The sequence below is a fragment of the Chlorocebus sabaeus genome, chromosome 23 (assembly GCF_047675955.1).
Source record: "Chlorocebus sabaeus isolate Y175 chromosome 23, mChlSab1.0.hap1, whole genome shotgun sequence".
NCBI lineage: Eukaryota > Metazoa > Chordata > Mammalia > Primates > Cercopithecidae > Chlorocebus > Chlorocebus sabaeus.
The window spans coordinates 12,359,125-12,378,776 of NC_132926.1; the positions used below are offsets into that span (position 1 = coordinate 12,359,125).

The following is a 19,652-nucleotide window of genomic DNA, read 5'->3' on the forward strand; positions in this document are numbered from 1 at the left end:
AGACTGAGCAGACCAGCCATGCAACCTGTTAACCCCATTTTAAAAGCTGTAACTTAATTTGTGCTAAAGGGTGCAATGCTGGGAGCTAGGCTGAGTTAACGCTCTCCCTGGCTCAGCAGTTGGCCATATTCTTGCATTTATATGCTCCCTACCATGTGAATCCTGTCTGTTGCCCAACACCAGCTGCTGGCCCGCGAAACACCATGCTTGGCCACACTGGCACTCACTTACACTGCACCCTAGCACCACCCCATGCCACTTCTGTGTACTGTGTACTCCAAGCGAGCTGGCTGCTTCTCTGCCTCCTTCCTCCCTTTCTCTATTTATTTATCTCTTTTCTTCTTTCCTCTTTCTGTGTTGTTTCCTTTTTATTTCTATTAATCAACAAATATTTACTGGGAGTCCCTTTGTACCAGGCACCAGGGAGAGGGGGACTTAACTGCAGGGAGCAAGCCAGGGCAAGCATCTACCCTCATGGAGCTTACATTCTAGCTCGCCTCCATGCATGTTTAAAAAGAGCCAGAGATAAAGGCAAATTGAGACAGATTTTCCAAGGAAAACGGAGCTTGAGATACCAGGGTCATGAAGAGTTCAGAAAGGCCACATTTGACAATAGAAAAACCATGGCAGGCCTCTTCCAGAAGGTGACGCCAAGCTAGGGTCTGATGGGTAAGAGAGAGCTAGTCATGTAAGGAGCTGAGGAAGGGCACCCCAAGCAGAGGGAACAGAGAATATGAATGCTCAGAGGCAGCAACAAGCTGGGCACATCACAGGAACAGAAACAAGACCACTGTGGTCAGAGGGATGTGATAAAGGGGAGTGATGACGCTGAACAGGCAGGCAGGGGTCAGATCATGGATGGCCTTGCAGGCCTTGCTTAGCAGTTTTGATTTTATTATGATGGCAATGTGGCATCATTTCAGTTCATGGAGACTGCTATGCTCCTTACTGCCTAAGGCCTCTGCCCAGAAGCATCCCTGCTTCTGTCTGGGATATTCTCCCCACCTCCTGCTAAGCTTTGGTTGTTTGTCATCTCAAATGTCACCTTCCTCAAGGATGCCTGCTCTCCTTTCCCAACCACAGTACTCTGCATGGCTTCCTCGAGGCACAGATTATATTTTTGTAAATAAATATGGAATAGTGCAGTTAGTCACTTAACGCCTCTTTTAGTTGCTACACTGTAAGCTCCCTGAAAGTAGGACCATTTTGTGAATGAAAATCTCCAGTCCCTTGCACCTTGCTTAGCATAGAGTCAGGGCTTGAGAGTATTCAATATAAGAATGAATGAGTGAGTAAGTGAATTAATCAATGCATACAACATTTACAATGTATTGAGATGGGTTCTTTGGATCTCATCTCGAATATTTACTGGGAGTCACTCTGTACCAGGCACCACGGGAGATGGGAACTTACTGCAGAGAGCAAGCCAGAGCAACCACGGAGTTGACATTCTAGCTCACATTCATGCACTTTTTAAAAAGCACCAAAGATAACAGGAAATGGAGACAAAATTTCCAAACCAAATAGAGCTCGAGATACCAGGATCATGAAGAGACCAGAAAAGGATCCAAAGAACATGGATCCAAAGAACATGTTGCATGTTCCTGCGACATGGCACCATTGCAATGATTCTGGCAGCAGCTCTGAGCTCTAAGGTGGGTCTTTGTGGGCTGCAGCCCCGGCAGGGCTGCTCAGGTCTGGCCCATTGGCTAGGGCATTCTCCAAGGATACACTGGCCTGGAGCATTCTTCACATCATCTCCCGGGGCAGAGGTGGTGTTCATCTTCTCTGCATTGGGGAACTGGGTCATCAGCTGCATCTGGAAATCTTCTCTTCGCTCATACTCCTTCCCGCGGTAGATGAACACTTTGTTCTGCAGAGAAAGGATGCTCATTAGATATTTGGGGACCCAGGTGTGAAGAAAGGGGCCAAGCAAAGCTGGGGGGCTTGTAAAATGACCACGGTCTATGGGGACCTCCAGTGCATCACTCTCCTCTTGGTTTCCCTACAGGGGGAAATGAAGAGCTCAACTCACTGACCTAGCAGAGGCAATCACTACTCTAAAGAGTCTAGAGGAAGGGAAGATCATGGATGCTGAGAACTTTCTTCTTACCATCCTATGTACAGCTTCCAGAATAATTACTCACTCAGGTTTCACTGTGTCACACCCACTCTCCTATATACATGGCCACAACATTTCCCCGTTGCCTGTAATGGGCCACGTGGGCTGGACCTGTGGGCTGGAAGGACTCAGCTTTCATATCCTCATCACCTGGCTTCTGGCTCTAAGCCTGTGAAAACACACTCTTTATCCTTCCTGACCATGTTCGTCTCTTATAGACCAGTGGTTCTCAACCAAAGGTGATATCCCCCAAGGGACATCGGCAGTATCTGGAAACATTTTTTGGTTGTCACAACTGAGAGTGGGGGATGCTACTAGAACCTACGGGGTAGAGGCTAGGGATGCTGCTAACATCCTACGATGCACAGCACAGCCCCACAATGAAGAATTTTCAAGCCCAAAATATCAATAGTGCTGAGGCTGAGAAACTCTAGCTCTAGACATCTGTGCCATCCACACTGCCTAAAATGGCCCCTAAGTTCTTCTATCCAAACACACATCTGTCATTTATCTCTACATATCAGTGTTTCCAAACCTAGCTGATTGTCCAAGGAGCCTAGAAGACTTTTAAAAATTCAGATTCCCAGTTGGGCGCGGTGGCTCACTCCTGTAATCCCAGCACTTTGGGAGGCCAAGATAGGCGGATCATGAGGTCAAGAGATAGAGACCATCCTGGCCAACATGGTGAAACCCTGTCTCTACTAAAATTTAACTGGGTGTGGTGCTGCGTGCCTGAAGTCCCAGCTACCTGGGAGCCTGAGGCAGGATAATAGCTTGAACCCGGGAGGCAGAGGTTGCAGTGAGCTGAGATCAAGCCACTGCACTACAGCCTGGGTGACACAGCAAGACTCCGTTTCAAAAAAGAAAAGAAAAGAAAAAAATTCAGATGCCCAGGGCCCACTCCAGACCTGCTGAAATGGAATCTGTGGGAGTGGGGCCCACGAGTCTGCACTTTTAACAAGTTCCCCAGGGGATTGTGATGTACAGCCAGGTTTGGGAAGCCACCTCTACTTCCTCCATGAAGCCGGCACCCCTCTCTGCAGCTCATGGCAATCACTCCTGCAGGCCCACTCTCACCTCCACGTCGATTGTTGATTAATAACTGTGAGTGATTTATCTCCTTCACTAGACTAAATCAAGTGAGGCTGGAAACCAGATTTGCCATTTCTGTTGTATTTCCCTCACCCCAGAATTGAACCACAGACTCCCAGACTGAAGGAAGCCTACTGGTGGTCTAATCCAATTCATCACATGATGGGTAAATAAGCCACTACAGCAGCAGTTCAGAAACTGTGCTCCAGGGACACCTGAGGGTCCCAAGACCCTCTCAGGAACCACAAGCTCACACTGTTTTCACAATAACATGAAAGCTGTTATTTATCCTTTTCATTCTCATTCTCCCATGAGGGTACAAAGGAGCTTTCCAAGGCTGCGAGATGTGTGATCGCAACAGATTGCAGAAGCAGACATGAGAATCTAGATGTCTTAAGTCAGACATTAAAGAGATTTGCAGAAATGTGAAGCAATCTCGTGATTTTCACTGATTTTTTTTATTGGAAAATGGAGGTTTTTCCCCTAAAATTGCAGTTTATGTTAACATGTAATGGGTTTATTATTGCTATTTTTATTTTTTTTAATTTTATTTATTTTTTGAGACAGGGTCTCTCTTTGTCACCCAGGCTGGATGGAGTGCAGTGGCTCCATCATGACTCACTGTAGCCTCAGCCTTCTGGGTTCAAGTAATCCTCCTGTCTCAGGCCCCAAATAGCTGGGATTATAGGTGCGTATCACCACACCCAGCTAAATTTTGTATTTTTTGTAGAGACAGGGTTTCACCATGTTACCTAGGCTGGTCTTGAACTCCTGAGCTCAAGTAATCTGCCCACTTCAGCCTCCAAAAGTGCTGGGATTACAGGCATCAGCCACCATGTCTGGACCATTTTTGTATTTTCAAATAAATGAACACTTTAAAAAACATTTTCTTACTTTTAATTTCTCATGTGGTAAATGTAGATAGAGATTATCTTTATACACACAAGTTCTTTGGGGTCCTCAATCATTTTTAAAAGAGAAAGAAGGTTTTGAAACCAAAAGGTCTGAGAATGACTGCTCTACAGTAACTCCTGGCAGCAAACCTCTGCCAGCAAACGTCCTCCAGCCACTCTTTGAACACCTCATTCCAGTACGGGAAACTCACTACCTCACGAGGTAGCCGTAGTTGCTGTGTAGTTAAAGAAACACAGTAGATGAGAGATGCTGCTGATTAGGATGGGAGCATTGACTGGGGAGTCTCCTGGGGATGGGGGCAGCACTCAGACAGAGAAGAGCACCGCTTCTGAGCACAAGCAAATCCTCAAAGCATAGAGGGACCGCTGAGATGCCGAGGCCCCGGGGCTCTCGCCTGGTGTCCAAGTCACCCCCAAACTCACCCGTAGGAAGGAGGGGAATCCCTGTCCGTAGTATCCAACAGCAAAGTAGTCTGGTTTGGGCCTGAGGATTTTCATGATGCTTTCATAGAATTTTGCCTGCTGGATCTAAAGAAAGAAAACAAGGTTTGTTGCAACACAGATGTGTATCAAAGGCACACTCAACTCCAAGAGGCCTTAGTGAAGACATTATTATACCAGAACCAATGAGCCATGTGCACATATTTGTATATCTGTGCTATGTCTATAATCACAATAGTAATAGCTATATTTACAGTATACCAGGGACTGTGTTAATCACTCTACCTGCACTAGCGTGGTTACTTGAATCATCCTTGTAGTAATCCCATGAGTATCTCCATTTTGCAGATAAAGAAATGGTATCTCATAAAGCAGCCAGTAAGCATGGAGCTGAACCCAGTAAGCTGCATCCAGGGTTCCCATCATTGCATCTCTGCTCCCAGCTCCATGCACACTTGGGCATGGATTTGTGAGGCTAGGGAATGAATAAATGTTCCTGGATACAGATGTTTTCTTGTGCATGTATACCTACGACCTTTCATCTATTCTAAGAGGTGTGTGTTTTCCATATTTTAACATCTCTGGAAACAGTCTGAATCTTACTTTACACCTAATGGCATCTTATAACTGCAGTTGGCTCTGAAGGAGTCACGACATGGCACAATAAAAAGAATGATGTATGATCGATGGAATCTTCCATTTGATACAATCTGGAAGATATATGTGGATCTAGACAGATGCCTGTGTGATGTGGACTCTGTGCAGGCAGGTACACATACATTAGTGTGTGTCTGAATGTATCCTCTGGGTGTGTGTGTGTGTGTGTGTGTGTGTGTCTTGGGCATAGGCATTGGCAAACATCTGTGTGGAGGTACACGTGGGGTAGGTATCAGGTGTCTCTTGGTGTGTGTATTTGCATATTATCTTACAAACAGTGAAAACAGTTAACAGCTCAGTTGTTTTTAACAAAATCACCATACCTTCCCCCAACCAAAAGCTATCAATCCTTTTCTAACATTCTGACTCTGTAAGTCGCTGGCCTGGCCTCTCTAAATGGGCTAAGAGGGTCCCTGGGGTCCTGCTGCTCAGGCAGCCAGAAAATATGTGAGGAGTGTGGGTGGGAGGGAAGCAGCCAAAAAGTTCTGCATTTCCCTGCAGAGTCCAGCTCCCCGCCAAACCCAGGCTTCTGCAGTACAAGCAGGATCAGCTGGGCCGGCTTCCCCTGCTCTCCACTTCCCCCACCAAATCGTGAGCATCGATGCTAATGGGAGTAACCAGATGGGAAGCATTTTAATGTGATTTATCTGTTAATCAGAAAGCACAAATTTGTGTTTTTATTTAATTGGTTTAGTGATTTGTGGAACTTTTACAGCAAATGTAGCACAGCGTTTATTGGGGCTGTGGCGGCGGCGGCAGTTGCAGCCCCACGCAGGTACTCAATGCTCCCTCTGAGACACTGTCACCGAAGCATTTCCTCACGACATCTCTCTTTGGAAATACTCCGAACGGGAAGGGAGATGCTCAGTACAGCCTCGCTCAGGTCCTCCTTCCATTCATTTTCTATTTCCCTAACCCCGCCTGGCCCTCATCCCCATCTCCCCAGGATCCTGGGTGAGCTGAGGCCCTGAGCACCCAGCCTGCAGGGCATTCAGCCTTCCCAGGGGATGCCTTACCAGGTTCTGGCTGAGCAGCTCATAGTCAAAGATCTCCATCTCGTACTGTTCCGCCAGCTCCTTGCACAGACTGATGGCCTCTTCCCACATCTACAGGAAGGTCACAGGGACAAAGGTGAGGCAGTACCTCCAGGTTTGCAGAGCCCTTGCTGAGGAAGGGACCCCGGCTTAGCTGTGCTTCCTGGGACTGAGTGGAAACCTCACTCTGATCCAGACCCACCCCCCATTCAGAGGGATTGGGGGGCTTCCTAGAGAGGACGACCTTCCTCTGGCCTCTCACCTGAGTTTCTTGATAAATAATTGAGCAGGCACAGATGAGGCTAAACCCTTTAATTACGCGCTCTCTGATTCTTCACAACCACTCTGAGAGGTAACTGACACCATCTTCATTGTCCAGGTTAGAAACAGAGGTTCAGAGAGGCCTGGCAACCTGTGCCGGGTCAAACGTCTCACTAAAAGCAGAGTCGGGATGCAAGCCTCCGTGTGTGTCTCCAGGGCCTTGCTCTTCAGTCCTTGCCTACCACATGCTCGTGTTTAGTGAATGAAACCTTTGATTCCCTCACCTCCTCAGAGAAGTATTGGCCCCCTTTTCCAAAGATAAATGGTTCACAGAGAAGTGAACAAGGTGGCCCCCAAGGTCAGAGTTTCCAGTGACAAAGTTGGGGCCAGGCCCCAGTTCTCCTGATATTCAGTCCTGAGATTCTTCTACTCTGCCAATCCTGACGCTTTTTATTGGGATTATTTGACGTGCAGAAGTAAGGAGTCAGGTAGCATAGAGGTGGGAGGGGTGGTGCTAGAGTATTAAAAAAAAAAATTAAGACTTTTTATCCCTAAACATAGTGGACGCTTCTCTTCTCTGTCTTAGACGAGAGTCAATAGATCACCTCACTCTCTTAGACCGAAGGAGGTCAGGATGGTCTGCAGAGTCAGGGGAGATGCAGGGCAGACTGGAGGCTGGCAATCTCAAGGGATACCCATTACATTTCACCTTCAGTTTAAAATGGAAAATGCACCTAAATGGAGAAGCTGGGGGAGGTAGGAGGAGGAGAGAGGGGAGGTTGCCAATATGCAGTGTGAGCTGTGTAGCAAAAGTGCTCTCTCTAAATCCAAGCATAAAAATAAATAAAACCAAGTGCCGAGTGGAGACGCCACGGCTGTAAACCCACGGACAGCTTAGCAAGCAGCATAAAAATGCTTTATGTGCTAGGAGGAGGAACCAAGTGTACGGGCCAGGCTGAGGTTTTCTCTTCACCCTGAACCACAAGGTGGGGGTAATCCCCCTGGGCTGAGGCCAGGGGACTGTTGGGTTCAAGGATAGGTCTTTGTCTGCTTGTCACTGTAATATGAACAGGGAGAAGAAAGGCTCTCCCCATGGGTTAAGAAATCACTAAGAGACCAGGGAAGGGGCGGGGCAGGAAGTCAGGTGCCTGGAATTTCCTCCCAGTTCTGCCTGTGTGGCCACTGGGACCTCTGATAGTCACCGATTTCTCTGAGTCTTACACATTCATTTTTAAGCACAACGCTGGGTTCTGGGCATGGTGTGGTGTGCAGTAATGAAACAGATATAAAGATGGACGAGACACAGACTCTGCTCTCATGGAACATAACTGGACAAAGTAGATGAAATCGTTTGGTTTTGAGCAATTTAGAGGAGTTCATCGGGTGATGGCAAGATGAACTTATGGAGTAGAAAGCCAGCATGTGTGCCTGGAGCAATGAGCCTCCCTGAGGAGGTATGGGGAAGGAAAGCTGACGGGGTGCTGAGGAGTTTGGGCTTCCTTCTAGAAGCTTTCATAGCAGCAGCTTTCAGGGTAAGCTGTACCCATCTGCTCCCTCCTCTCTGCTCCCAAAGTACTTTGGCACCACCCTGTTCCCTTGCCTTTTTCCCTGTCATTGCATAATGCCAAAGAGCAATGCAAAAAAGATTATTATTGGCATGTCTGTTTTGCCCACTAGACAGTAAGTTCTTTGAGGTTGGGGATCATGCCTTTTTCCTCTCTGCTCAGCACAGAGTGCGCCGAATTGAATATCTTGCTGAGGACAAAGCTCAACATGTACTTTTAGGCTCTCACACTGCAACCTACTTAATCAGCTGATAAACAAATAGTAAGCTCTGACTTGACACCCAGCAGGGCAGGAGGTTCAAGGGATGGCAGCATCTCTGCCCTCAAGAGGCTTATAATTGTAAATTATGAAAACAGTGCTCTCCAACTGCTTGAGTCTTGGGAATTTATAAGCCCTTCCACAGACATTACCTCATTTTATCTTTCCAGAAAAGGTAGAGGGATCCGACTAAGACAGATGCAATAAACTACAGCGATAGGACAGGCCCAAATTAAGTGCTAAATTACGTCCTGATAAACTGTAAGAGGTCTTGCAATGCAGAGGAGAGGGAGGGCTGCAGGTAAGCCAGAGGACTCAAGAAAGGCTTGAGAGAGGAAGTGGTGGAGTAGGGTAATGATGACGACTACTGACATTTCACCAGCTATTACTATGCACTAGGTCCTACGCCAGGTGCTCTACCTGCATTTTCTCACTCTATTTCACAGCACAACTAGAAAGAAGGTACTATTAGCATTTCACTGTTATGGGTGGGGATTGGAGTCTCTTAGGTCAAGGGAAGGTAGAGGAACAAGGATTGCAACTGGGTCATCTGGCCCCAGAGCTTGAGCATGTGGCCACTGATCTATGTTCTTTATAGGGTGCATGGCAGTTTTGGGGCTGGTACTTCCTGAAGGTCCACCAGAGGCTGGAGCTGGGCAGCAGCTGGTCTGGCCAATCTCCTGACCAAACCCAACCAAGCATCCTTGCTGTTTAAAGATCAAGGATGACAGTGCATGTCATTCATCCATTCAATTCATTCATTTATGAATGCCCAGTGATTAGAACAGAACCTAGGACACATGCCTAAATATTCACTGGGGACTTCCTAGGTTCTGTCCTAGTCACTGGGCATTTAGCAGTGGATAAGACAAGTCTCTGATCTCATGGCATTCTAAATTGGGGAGCCAGAAAATAAACAAGTAAAAGGAAAATGAACAAGATGATGTCTCATAGGAACAAGTGCTTTGAAGAAGCCATAAGGGTAACCTGGTGCAGAGGTGCTGCTGGTTTGTCTAGTGGTGGTCAGGGAAGGCCTCCTTAGCATGTGGCATCTGAGTGAATCCCAGCCTTCCAGTGGGCAGCTATGGTAGAAGAATGCTTCCAGCTGGGAAAAGCAAGTACAAAGCCCCTGAGTTTGAAAAGAGCTTGGCATAGAGCACGTGAGCAAGAGGGACACCAGCAGGGTGATATGAGAGAGGCAGCCAGGGCACAGCTCATGTGGAGCCTCATGGGCCATGGGAGGGATTGTGTACTTTGTTTTAAGTAGATTGGGGGAGCCATTAAGAAATTGCGAGCAGGGGAATGGCATAATCCAATCTATGTTTTATGATCATCCTATCTTCTCTATGGAGGATATGTTGGGGGTAGTAGAGGAAGCAAGAAAATTGTGTAGGATCCGTTGCAGTGCCCAGGTGAGCCATGTCGGTGCCTTACATGGAGGTGGAAGGAATGGAGATGCAGAGGAAGTGGAGAGAAGTGATCAGAGTTAGGATTTGGAGGGATATCTGACAGAGCTGAGGATAGACTGGATATAGGGTATGGGAGAGAACCACCCTTCCAGTGGCCAGGGTCCCCACAGAGAGAGGGGGGCAGGGACAGATTACCTTTCCTTTGTCAAAGTAGCCTATGATGATCTCGTAGAGCGTCTCCTTGAGCTGCCGGTGTGTCTGGGGGTGTTGCTGGCCCGTCTGCATGACCTGTGATGCACACTGCTCATCCGACCACTGCAAAGAGAAGACACAGGAAGTCACACAAGGCCAGAGGCTGCGGAGAGCAGGTGTCTTCCCAGGATTAAAGGCAGGAACCGCACTCCCCACACCCTGTCCTTTCGGTCTCTCCTCCTTTCTTGAACTCAGCTTACTTTTGGAAACTTGGGGTACCACTGGAGAGGCTGCCCTTTTGAGGCATGAGTACCCAGGATATTTGGAAGTTGCCCTCCAGGCAGCACTTATGTCCCAAGTTCCAAAACAGACAAATGAGGGGACATGAAATATTAAAACCACAGTGATTAGGAGTCCGATGAGGCCCTGCAAACGCCCTCCCCTCTGCTAGCTTCCCCGGGGCCTGTCCTGGGTGCCAGTGGTCAGTCAGAGAGATGCTGGGCTGCAATTTCCACTTGTGAAACCTCCTGATTTTTGTTGAGTTGCATTTATCTTACTCTTTATTGGCTCTCTGTGTGCGCTTTGTAGGGATTTACTTCGAACCCCTAAGAAACATGCTCCCAGCTCTCCCAAAGCCAAAGGAAATCATTCTGATTTTTTTGCCAGCTACAGCTAAGTTCTCAACAGAAGGAATGCAGCTCAGTGGGCATGCCAATGATTTACTGTTAATAGCAGTTTAGATATTATATAAAACTGCAAAACATATCTCGGAGGGGTGTTGTTGTTGCTAAATGTAAAGATCACTCAAAACCACATGTGACCGGGGAAGCAGTGCAAAAAGTACCCTGCCAGCTCGAGAGTTTGGAGACACAGAGCAAAACAAAATGTATTTGGATTATTATTCTTTTTTTTTTTTTCTTTTTTCACTCTTTAACTTGCTGTGAGGCCCTGTCAGGATCCCAGAATAAATGCCCTTCACCCAAAGTAACAGTACCTTGAGAAGCCAAGTGTGGAGAAGGAGCGTATAGGCAGCCTCTGTGTAATTGTCACAGTCCAGGTGAAGATCGCGGAGTTTGTACAGGTACCTGTTTGAGGGAAAATATGCTGAGCTACCAGGCGCGGTGACAAGGAGACACCTGGCAGGGACAAGCAGAAGCCCAGAGAACAACTGGGTACCTCTCTGGGTGGCAAGAAAGTCCTCCTTTCTGGATAACTAGCCCTTTGTGTGGGTGATAATGACAGCACCTAGTGTGTGTTGGGTACTTAGTGCATGCCAGGTACTGTGCTAAGTATTTTAAATTTCTTAGGTTACTTAATCTTTATGACAACCCTGTGAGATGAGTCTCAGGAATTCCTATTTCCAGATGAGAGAACTACGGCCTGGACAAGTTAGGTGCCATCCCAGATAACATGCAACTTGATAATGAATGTTCTGGCCAATGCAATATGACAAGCAAGAGAAATAAACAAAGGAGAGAGAGACAATTTAATCTGGAGTTCTATGCTAATAAACAGAAGAGTCAGGACATGATCCCTACTCTTAATCATTGTGTCATTGCAGGAGTATGAACAAGCCACAGCAGCTGTAAGAGACAGTTCCTACCCCTCTCTGCAGAGTTCTCTGGGTGTAAGTAAGTGCATTTTTTGGTAATGAAAGGAAGTGGATCGGGGCTGGAGAACAGATATTCACAGGGAGACCTTGAGCTGTCAGTAGGAAGAGTTAGCTATTTGACTGCAGTCACATTTTAACTTCCTGTCCCTTTGAAAAGTGAGATCCCAGTTATGAACCATGAGATGGCAATATAACTGAGGGGTACTGAGGATGGGAACAAGGACAAAGGCAGGGTGCTTTGAAAAATTCTTAGATAACTGATTCATAATAGGTATTAAGGAGTGAATTTCTCTGTGCCTTAGTTTGCTCATCTGTAAAATGGCAACACTCACAGAACGTATCTACAAAGTGACTGGGCATATAAAGGGCCAAGGAGACCATGTGTGTCTTACAAAAGGCTCAATACATGACAGCTCGCATCGCTGCTAAGAAATGCAAGTATGCTCTGAAAGTGATTAGCCTGTAGCTGGCACTGAGCAGCGGCAGCTGTTATCTATTATCACTGTGAACTAGATTCCTCTGCAAAACATTCTCTCTTGCCACCGTTGGAAACAGAATCCAGAGGCAATGAACCACTGTACTGGTGACTTGCATATCATTAGGAAGATTTATTTAAACCCAACTCTAAGTAATGTGGTGAGGGGAGATGCTGATTTCTTCCTGGGAGAGGAGAAGCAGGGAATGCCTGCCATGGTGCCAGCATTCCACCCTGACACGCTGTCTCACACCAGGTAACACAGGGTTTCTCGGGCATCTCCACTCAACGCGTGTCTCAATGCTCAGGTTTATGTTCCTTTTGAGAAAAATGCTTTCTGCACGAAGCTCACCAAAGGAGAAGCGAATGTTCAGGGTTCCTGGCCACATAAAACGGGCCAGTGGGTCAAATGTAGGCTGCCTGAAATCAGGGTAGGGACCGCCAAAGATTTTGAGGCGAGGAAAGGTCACCTAGTGGTGATTGGATAGCTGCTGTGCTAGGATGCCCTGTCAGTATTTTGTTCATTCACTTATTCTTTCAGCAAAGCTGTACTGGGCATCCAGGCTATTCCAGGCCTTAGAGATAAGCAGTGACAAAAGCAGGCACTGTTCTCAGGGTTTGGGATTTAAAGTCTAGGAGAAGAGACAGGCATGAATCAAATCATCAGATACGTAACTGCAAGAACACAGTGATGATATGTGTTGTGAAGGAGTGGTCTATGGTACTAGGAGGGCAGCCTTTATCCAGGTGGGGAGAAGAGAGGCTTCTAGAAAGGTTCCCATGGCAGAACAGTTGATCTGGAGGGGAAGGGGATGAGTTGGGAGAGCTTCCCAGGCAGAAACATTCATTCATTCATTCATTCATTCATTCAACAAATGGGTGTTTTATTATCATGTATTTTTATCAATTCATCATTCCAACAATGCTATTAAGATGAGAAAACTGAGATCCAGGTTAAAAGAGCTAGAGCCAGAAGCAGATTTCAGGCTCAGTGATTTCTGCTTTCACAGATGCAGCCTTTCCACTCTCCTCCCGCCTAATGTTCTGCTAATCAGAGTTAACCGTGAAATTGCACACGACCTCCATGTAGAGAGTTTGGAATTTAGAAACATCTGTGTGTGCATACATAGCTTAATTCTGCCTTATCTCCTCCTGCCCATCCTCCATGCCTCAGACCCCTAGATGGCTGAGTTCAAAAAACTTGGGGAGAGCAGCCCAGGGGAGAGCTTCCTTGCTACTTTCAACTCCTCCTTTGGCACCCTCTCCTCTTCCTTGTTAACTCAAGGGTCTGATGATCTGCTGCAGAACCCAAAAGAAGACACCCTAATAAAAAGAAGACATCCCTCAACCAGGGATACAAAACTCAAGCACCTCCAGGTGCCAGGTGCTTGAGTGAGGTGGGCGGGGAGTAGCACAGTAGGGAATAGAGATGATGTCATGACGACAATGTTCCAGCCGTGTCCAGAATGGCTGCCACCACCCAGTTCGGCTAACAGTCGTCAGAATAGGATGAGGGCCCAGTGTTGTCACGCCTTCTGAGTTTTCCAGGAGAAAAAGGAAATTTTGATTTTTATGTAAAATCTCCAGATTTTTAAATTTTGGCAGCCAATTAAAAATGTTTTTAAATATTCTGCCTGCCAAACAGAACAGATTTTCAGACTATACCCTGTTTGCAGTCTAGACAAATATGGTTTTCCTAGATTACTACGGGCCTTAAATTTCCAAAGCTTGTGGAGGTCTGGGATTTGCCATCTGTGTTTCTAAAATGAGAAGGGGAGAAACAAGGTTGGACGGAGGAAACCACGGGGCAGTCATATTACCTATAGTACTTCATTTAATCATCAAAACAGAAGGTAGGATGGAAACATTCTACAGGTAGGAAAACCTCAACCCAGAAAGATTAATTTATCCAAGGTTACAGAAAAAGCGAGGCAAGGACCGAGGTCCTTCAGACCCCAAAGCTTTGTGCTGCTACAATAAGGTATGACTAATGATGTTATAAATATCCCAAACTCAGGACAACCTGTAAAATCATTTTTTCTCCAAATGATAGCTCCTATTTCTGGAGTAATGCTAAACTAGGTACCTAGATATATCTGCCATAATAGCAGAGTGAGTGTAGACTTGAAGTCTCTGCCCTCTGACAGAATGTGACAAAAGCCCTGTAAATACCTTACTCCTCAATCTTCTGGCTGACTCTACCTCAAGGGCTCCAGTCTCATAAGGATGTGCATAAAGGTGTATGTTCAAGAATTTTGTTGTTGTGGCCGGGTGCAGTGGCTCACGCCTGTGATCCCAGCACTTTGAGAGGCCAAGGTGGGCAGATCACCTGAGGTTGGGAGTTCGAGACCAGACTGGCCAACATGGTGAAACCTCATCTCTACTAAAAATACAAAATTAGCCAGGTGTGCTGGTGCATGCCTATAATCCCAGCTACTCAGGAGGCTGAGATAGGAGAATCCCTTGAACCCAGGAGGAAGAGGCTGCGGTGAGCTGAATTGGCACCACTGCACTCTAGCTTGGGCAACAAGAGCGAAACTATGTCCCCCCCCCCAAAAAAAAAAGTTGTTATCCTTTTTATTGTAGAAGAAAGTTGGAAACAACCTAAATGTTCAACAATATAGGATTGGCTATATAAATGATGGTATATTCTGGAAAAAAATTTTATAGTTTCATTAAAAATGATGTTGATATATATCCATCGATATGGAGTTCTTGTCAAGTTAGAAAAAGCAAAGAATAAATTACAAGTAATATAAAGCCATTTTTGCAAAAAATATGTATGCATAGAATTCAATGTATATATAAACATAAAAAGGTCTGGAAATATGTATGGATTATGGGAATTTATTTCATTTTTTGTGTTGCTTGCCTGTATAAGTTTATTTTTGTTTTATAATAAGTACATATTTTTATTATAAGTAAAAGTAACAATACTTTTAAAATTGCAGAAAAAAATATGAGATTCTGAGAAAAACTGGCAAAGGAGTTCTCTGCTCCAGGCTAATGTCCCCAAAAAACCCTTCATGATATACTTAAATAATATCGTTTAAATGCCTACAAGGATGCAGACATCATGCATCTTCGTATTTTTTTTTCCCCTTCAAAACTGGGCTAGTCAATGGTCTTACTACATGTCTGGACTCGGGCTTCACAGTAATTTATCCAAGGTCAGCCCTGCAACACTGCAAATGCACCCCAACAGCTCAAACCACAAAGTATTCGCTCTTCAGGAAAATATGAGCTGTGGGAACAACAGGACAGCGTGGAAGGCCTAGACGATTTCAAGTGGTTTTATGGGGCTGACTGTGGGAGAATGAAGGAGTTGAATCTGGATAAATTGACAGGAATCACAACACAGAGGGCCTGAATGTCAAGAAGAGAAGTTTAAATTTTCTCCTGAAGGCAGCAGGGGGCCATCGATGGATACTGAGCAGGAAAGTGACACAGCAGATCTGGATTTCAGAACCTATGAATCTTACCTTATGTACATCTCCTCCCTGTTGTTATCTTTGTAGAAATTCTAGATAGGGGAGGAAAAACAATGATGAGTGTTGTTCTTTGCAATGTCACAGAGGTCAAGGGTGTGGTGATGAAGATGAGAGGAAGATTGCTGTTTACTATCTGGGTACCCTGAGATAGGAATAGGAAATTTATTATCCTGGATGCACCAAAGATGCATCAAACAGCCTCACTGGAAGATTCTGCTTTGAAAGTCACTTCCCTGACCCTTAGATTACAAAGGAACAGAGGACCTGATGTGTCTCAGCCATCACATATCAGGAGGTGCAGATCAGTTTTTTGCTGCATTGAGAGGTGGGCTGCCAAGACTGGAGTAGTCTACTTTGACCAAGTCCACGTTGAAAGGCAGCCCAGCTTGAAGTTTCGAAGCTCAGGCCTTGCACAGGAAAGCACCTGAGTTGGAAAGTGAGTGACAGCACCTCGGTAATAGTAGGAGATCAGAATTCCTGATAGTGCAGAACTATCAGGAGTTATATGGGATTCTGCAGCCAAAACATTTAAACTTGGCAATACATAGGAATCTAGGTCCCTATTCCAGCTCAGGGGCCATTTACACTAGTAGTTACCCTGGACTTCACCACCAGAGATCCTAATCCCGTGGCATTTTTTAAAACAAGTTCTTACAGATTCTGAGCCAGGTGGTCCTGGTCCAATCCCTGAGCCATACCAGGTGCATATCCTGGTTTAATGCAGCACACCCATGTGCACCTGAGGTTCAGAGAGGGGCGGTGACATGTTCCAGAGCACACAGTCAAAGGGCAGCAAATCATACTGGACATCATCTGTCCTGATACCACCTCCATCCCCACCCTCCTCCTTGACACCATATTTAAGCAACGCACTGAAACCTAGTGGTGTCTAAGTGCTTGGAGAACTGTCTGTTCCAAGCATTCTCCCTGATTCTAGCTGGCTGTTAAAGGTCATTTTCCTCAACCAACTCTGTTTCTCCTTAGAGAGAAGCTGCTCAGCTCGTGGAAAACACCTCTGCATGATCTTTATGTAAACTGGGCCTGGTGGAGTTATTAGCAATGAATTCCTTTCTGCTGTCATCAGGATTTTTAAACTCTCCTTGGCATTCTGGGAAATCAATGGCAATATCTAGGCTGTTAAAAAAAAAGTCCATTTAGGGTAAAGGGAGGCCACACAACAGAGCTATGGGGACAGGGTTTGTGTTTCAGGAACCTTGGGAATGATAGGGAGGTTGATGTGACGGATGCCACATGGCCTTTTGGTCAACTTCATTCTTTTAAACCGTTTTAAGGTGGGATGACATGGTGGATATGAAGCATTATGGCTGCTTACCTACTTGTCTCTTGATTGAATCACAGAGCATGTGAGAGAGGCTGTTTGGCAGCCAGCCCATGGGAGCTCATGAAATATAGGGGTTAATAACTTGGATCTGGGGTTAGTTTTTCTGGTTAACCTGGTTCACAGTCACAGCAATTCTAGTTATCGGTGTGACTCCATTCCATAAGAAGAAGGAAACTAACACATATTGAGCATTTAACCATGGGCCAGGACAATACAACCTAATGAAATTGGAACCATTATTTTCTCCATGTAATAGACAAGCAAACTAAGGCGTCAGAGCATTTCCTTAGCTTGTCTATCCTATTAATTATCAGACACAGGATGGAAACCCAGAGGCTGTGTGACTCCAAAGCTCATACTCTTAGCCAGTCTATACTGTCATCTCCCTTCCACGTGATGCGTTGAGTGCTAAAGGTAATATGCATTAATCCCATGTTATAAATAAGGAGACTGAGGCATAGAAAGGTGAAGTGACAGCCTCAAGACACAGAGCTAGCAGAAAGCACAGCAGACGTTCCATTCCACATTTGTCTGCTTTCCAAAGCCCTTAAGCACCGCTTCCCTATGAAGAACAATCGTGAGACCCAAAGAAAGCCCAGCCCCATGCAGGGTTCTGGTCTGACTCGGACCCGCCAGCCCCACGCACCAGCAGGTTCACAGTGCAGCTCATGCGGTTGTCTTTGCTCTCATCCGTCATCACGCCCCGGTAATCCAGCAGCTTCTCCAGGAGGCCTTTGACCAGGTTCACGAAGTTCTCCACTGACTTGGCAATGGTTGGGTGCTCTGCGGCACACTCCATCAGGCTGTGGCAGAGACCAGAGGGCAGTGAGCTCACGGCTGGGGATCAAGAGTGTGCTGGGGCCAGTGGGTAGTGGGATAGAGCATATGCAAAATCAGTCAGTCAACCCAAGTTCCCTGACTGCTCCTTTTGTTCATTTATTCATGTATTTATCCATATAGTGCAGCAAGTGTTTTTTTTTTTCCTAACATCAGAATGGGAAAAAATAAAAATAAAATAGTTTCCAATACGGGTAATGATGGTGGGGGAGATGGTCACTTTTACCCACCCCTGCTGAGAATAAATCAACAAAACTTTTTTGGGGAAGCAATTTTCATAGTATCTGTCAAAATTGTAAATGCACATATCCTCTGACCCCACAACTCTACTTTGTGGAATCTGTTCTACAGAAATATTCCCAGAAGTATGCAAAGATATAATACTCACAAATTGTGTCTAATAGTGAAATAGATGGAACCATCTTAAATGTTCATCAGTTGGGAAATGCCTAAGTAAATTACAGTACATTCACCAAATGGAATTCTATGAAGACATTAAAAATATTAGAGAGATTCAATATGTCCGGGCATGAAAAGCTCTATAAAATACAGAGCTAGGTGAGAAAAGTAAGTCTCAGAACAATATTTGTTTTTCAGTTAACCAACTGACACAGAGCTTAGCATGGCCTGGGTGTTATTGTAGACCTCATGCAAATGGTAACTCATTTAACCTCCTGTCATAGTTTTATGAGATGGGACTTTTGTAGATAGGGAAACGAAGGCATGGAGAGGCCCACTAACTTGTCCAAGGTAATGTGGTCAGGAATATCAGTCTGGCCCCAGCATCCGTGTCTCTACCGCCGAACACTGCAAGTGTGTGTGAGTGCACATGACTATCATGTATCTCTGTGTGCTTATAAAGTGCCATGTATAGTCAGCAAGGATAGACACCAGACTCGTAGTGACGGTTGTTTCCAACAAGGCTTTAGGTAGGAAAATAGGAGAGAAAAGCCTCCAATTTTCTATTTAAGTATGTGTAAATTATTTTTTAAAATTATAATATTTGTTTTAGTATTCATATTCTAAATTTTAAAAACAAAAATAAAAATGTAACATCTTTAAGCATCTATTAGTTGCTAGGCCTTGTGTGGTGGGGAGAAAGATATCAATATACAAAAGAACCACACCTACTGTCTGGCAGCCCACAGGCTAGATGGGGAGAAACAGACGGGTTAAAATTTTGTTTGATGACTATTTCTTCTTAATTACTTATTCTGTGCCAGACACTGTACTAGTTACTTTTCCTAAGAAATCCTCACAGTAATTCTGATAAGTGAGAATTATTCCCCCCATTTTGCAGGTGAGGAAATGAAGGCTGAGAAAGATTAAAGGAACTTCTCAATATCGGTCTGATAGTAAGCTGAAGTGGTGACCTTAAGAACCAAGCCAATCATTGTTAAATTTGGGGGAGATATTTTTCCACAGAGAAACACCACAGCGTGTTCTCAGGCATCTCAAGTAGACATTATGCAGGCCACGCGATTTGTATCTGTCTCCTCTCCCTGTGGAACTGTAACTGTCCAGGGGCCCTTAGGAAGGTAAAGGTAAGAAAAGCAAGGACTTCTGAGGGTCATTTCCTCCAAGAAGCCAAGCCAGGCTGCAAGAAGGCGACATCTCAAACTGTGGCTGTGATAAGGCAAATCCATCTTCACTCTGGGAAAAGCAACTGTTCCCCGGCTCTCAATGGGAGATGCAAATGGCTCTGTGATTTAGACCTGTCTGGCTCAGCCACAGCTGTGCATGCCTCCTCCTGGGACAGTCACTTCTAGCCCTGTGTGCCACCCTAATGACAATGCAACAAAGCTTCTTCCCAGTGTTTGGTGTGTGACTTTGTAAAGCTTTCCAGGGCAGGAGACATCTCGGGGTCTGAGCTTGGCCAGATCTGAGGTTCTCACCTCTGGTCACATGACAGAATCACCAGGGGAGCTTTTACAAAGCCCAATGCCCAA

At 45.6% G+C, this 19,652-nt stretch overlaps 1 protein-coding gene across 3 annotated transcripts in view; it reads right to left on the reverse strand.

Annotated features, from left to right (window-relative positions):
* DOCK2 (dedicator of cytokinesis 2) overlaps window positions 1-19,652 on the reverse strand; it is a 433,393-nt gene that overhangs the window by 30,995 nt on the left and 382,746 nt on the right. For all 3 annotated transcript variants that reach the window (XM_008015269.3, XM_073010528.1, XM_008015268.3), the window contains 7 exons: window positions 17,513-17,669; window positions 15,516-15,556; window positions 10,941-11,031; window positions 9,950-10,069; window positions 6,243-6,332; window positions 4,552-4,656; window positions 1,732-1,873 (listed from right to left, as the gene is read on the reverse strand). In XM_008015269.3, coding sequence (XP_008013460.2) covers window positions 1,732-1,873; window positions 4,552-4,656; window positions 6,243-6,332; window positions 9,950-10,069; window positions 10,941-11,031; window positions 15,516-15,556; window positions 17,513-17,669 — 746 coding nt within the window. The remainder of the gene's footprint in view (window positions 1-1,731; window positions 1,874-4,551; window positions 4,657-6,242; window positions 6,333-9,949; window positions 10,070-10,940; window positions 11,032-15,515; window positions 15,557-17,512; window positions 17,670-19,652) is intronic.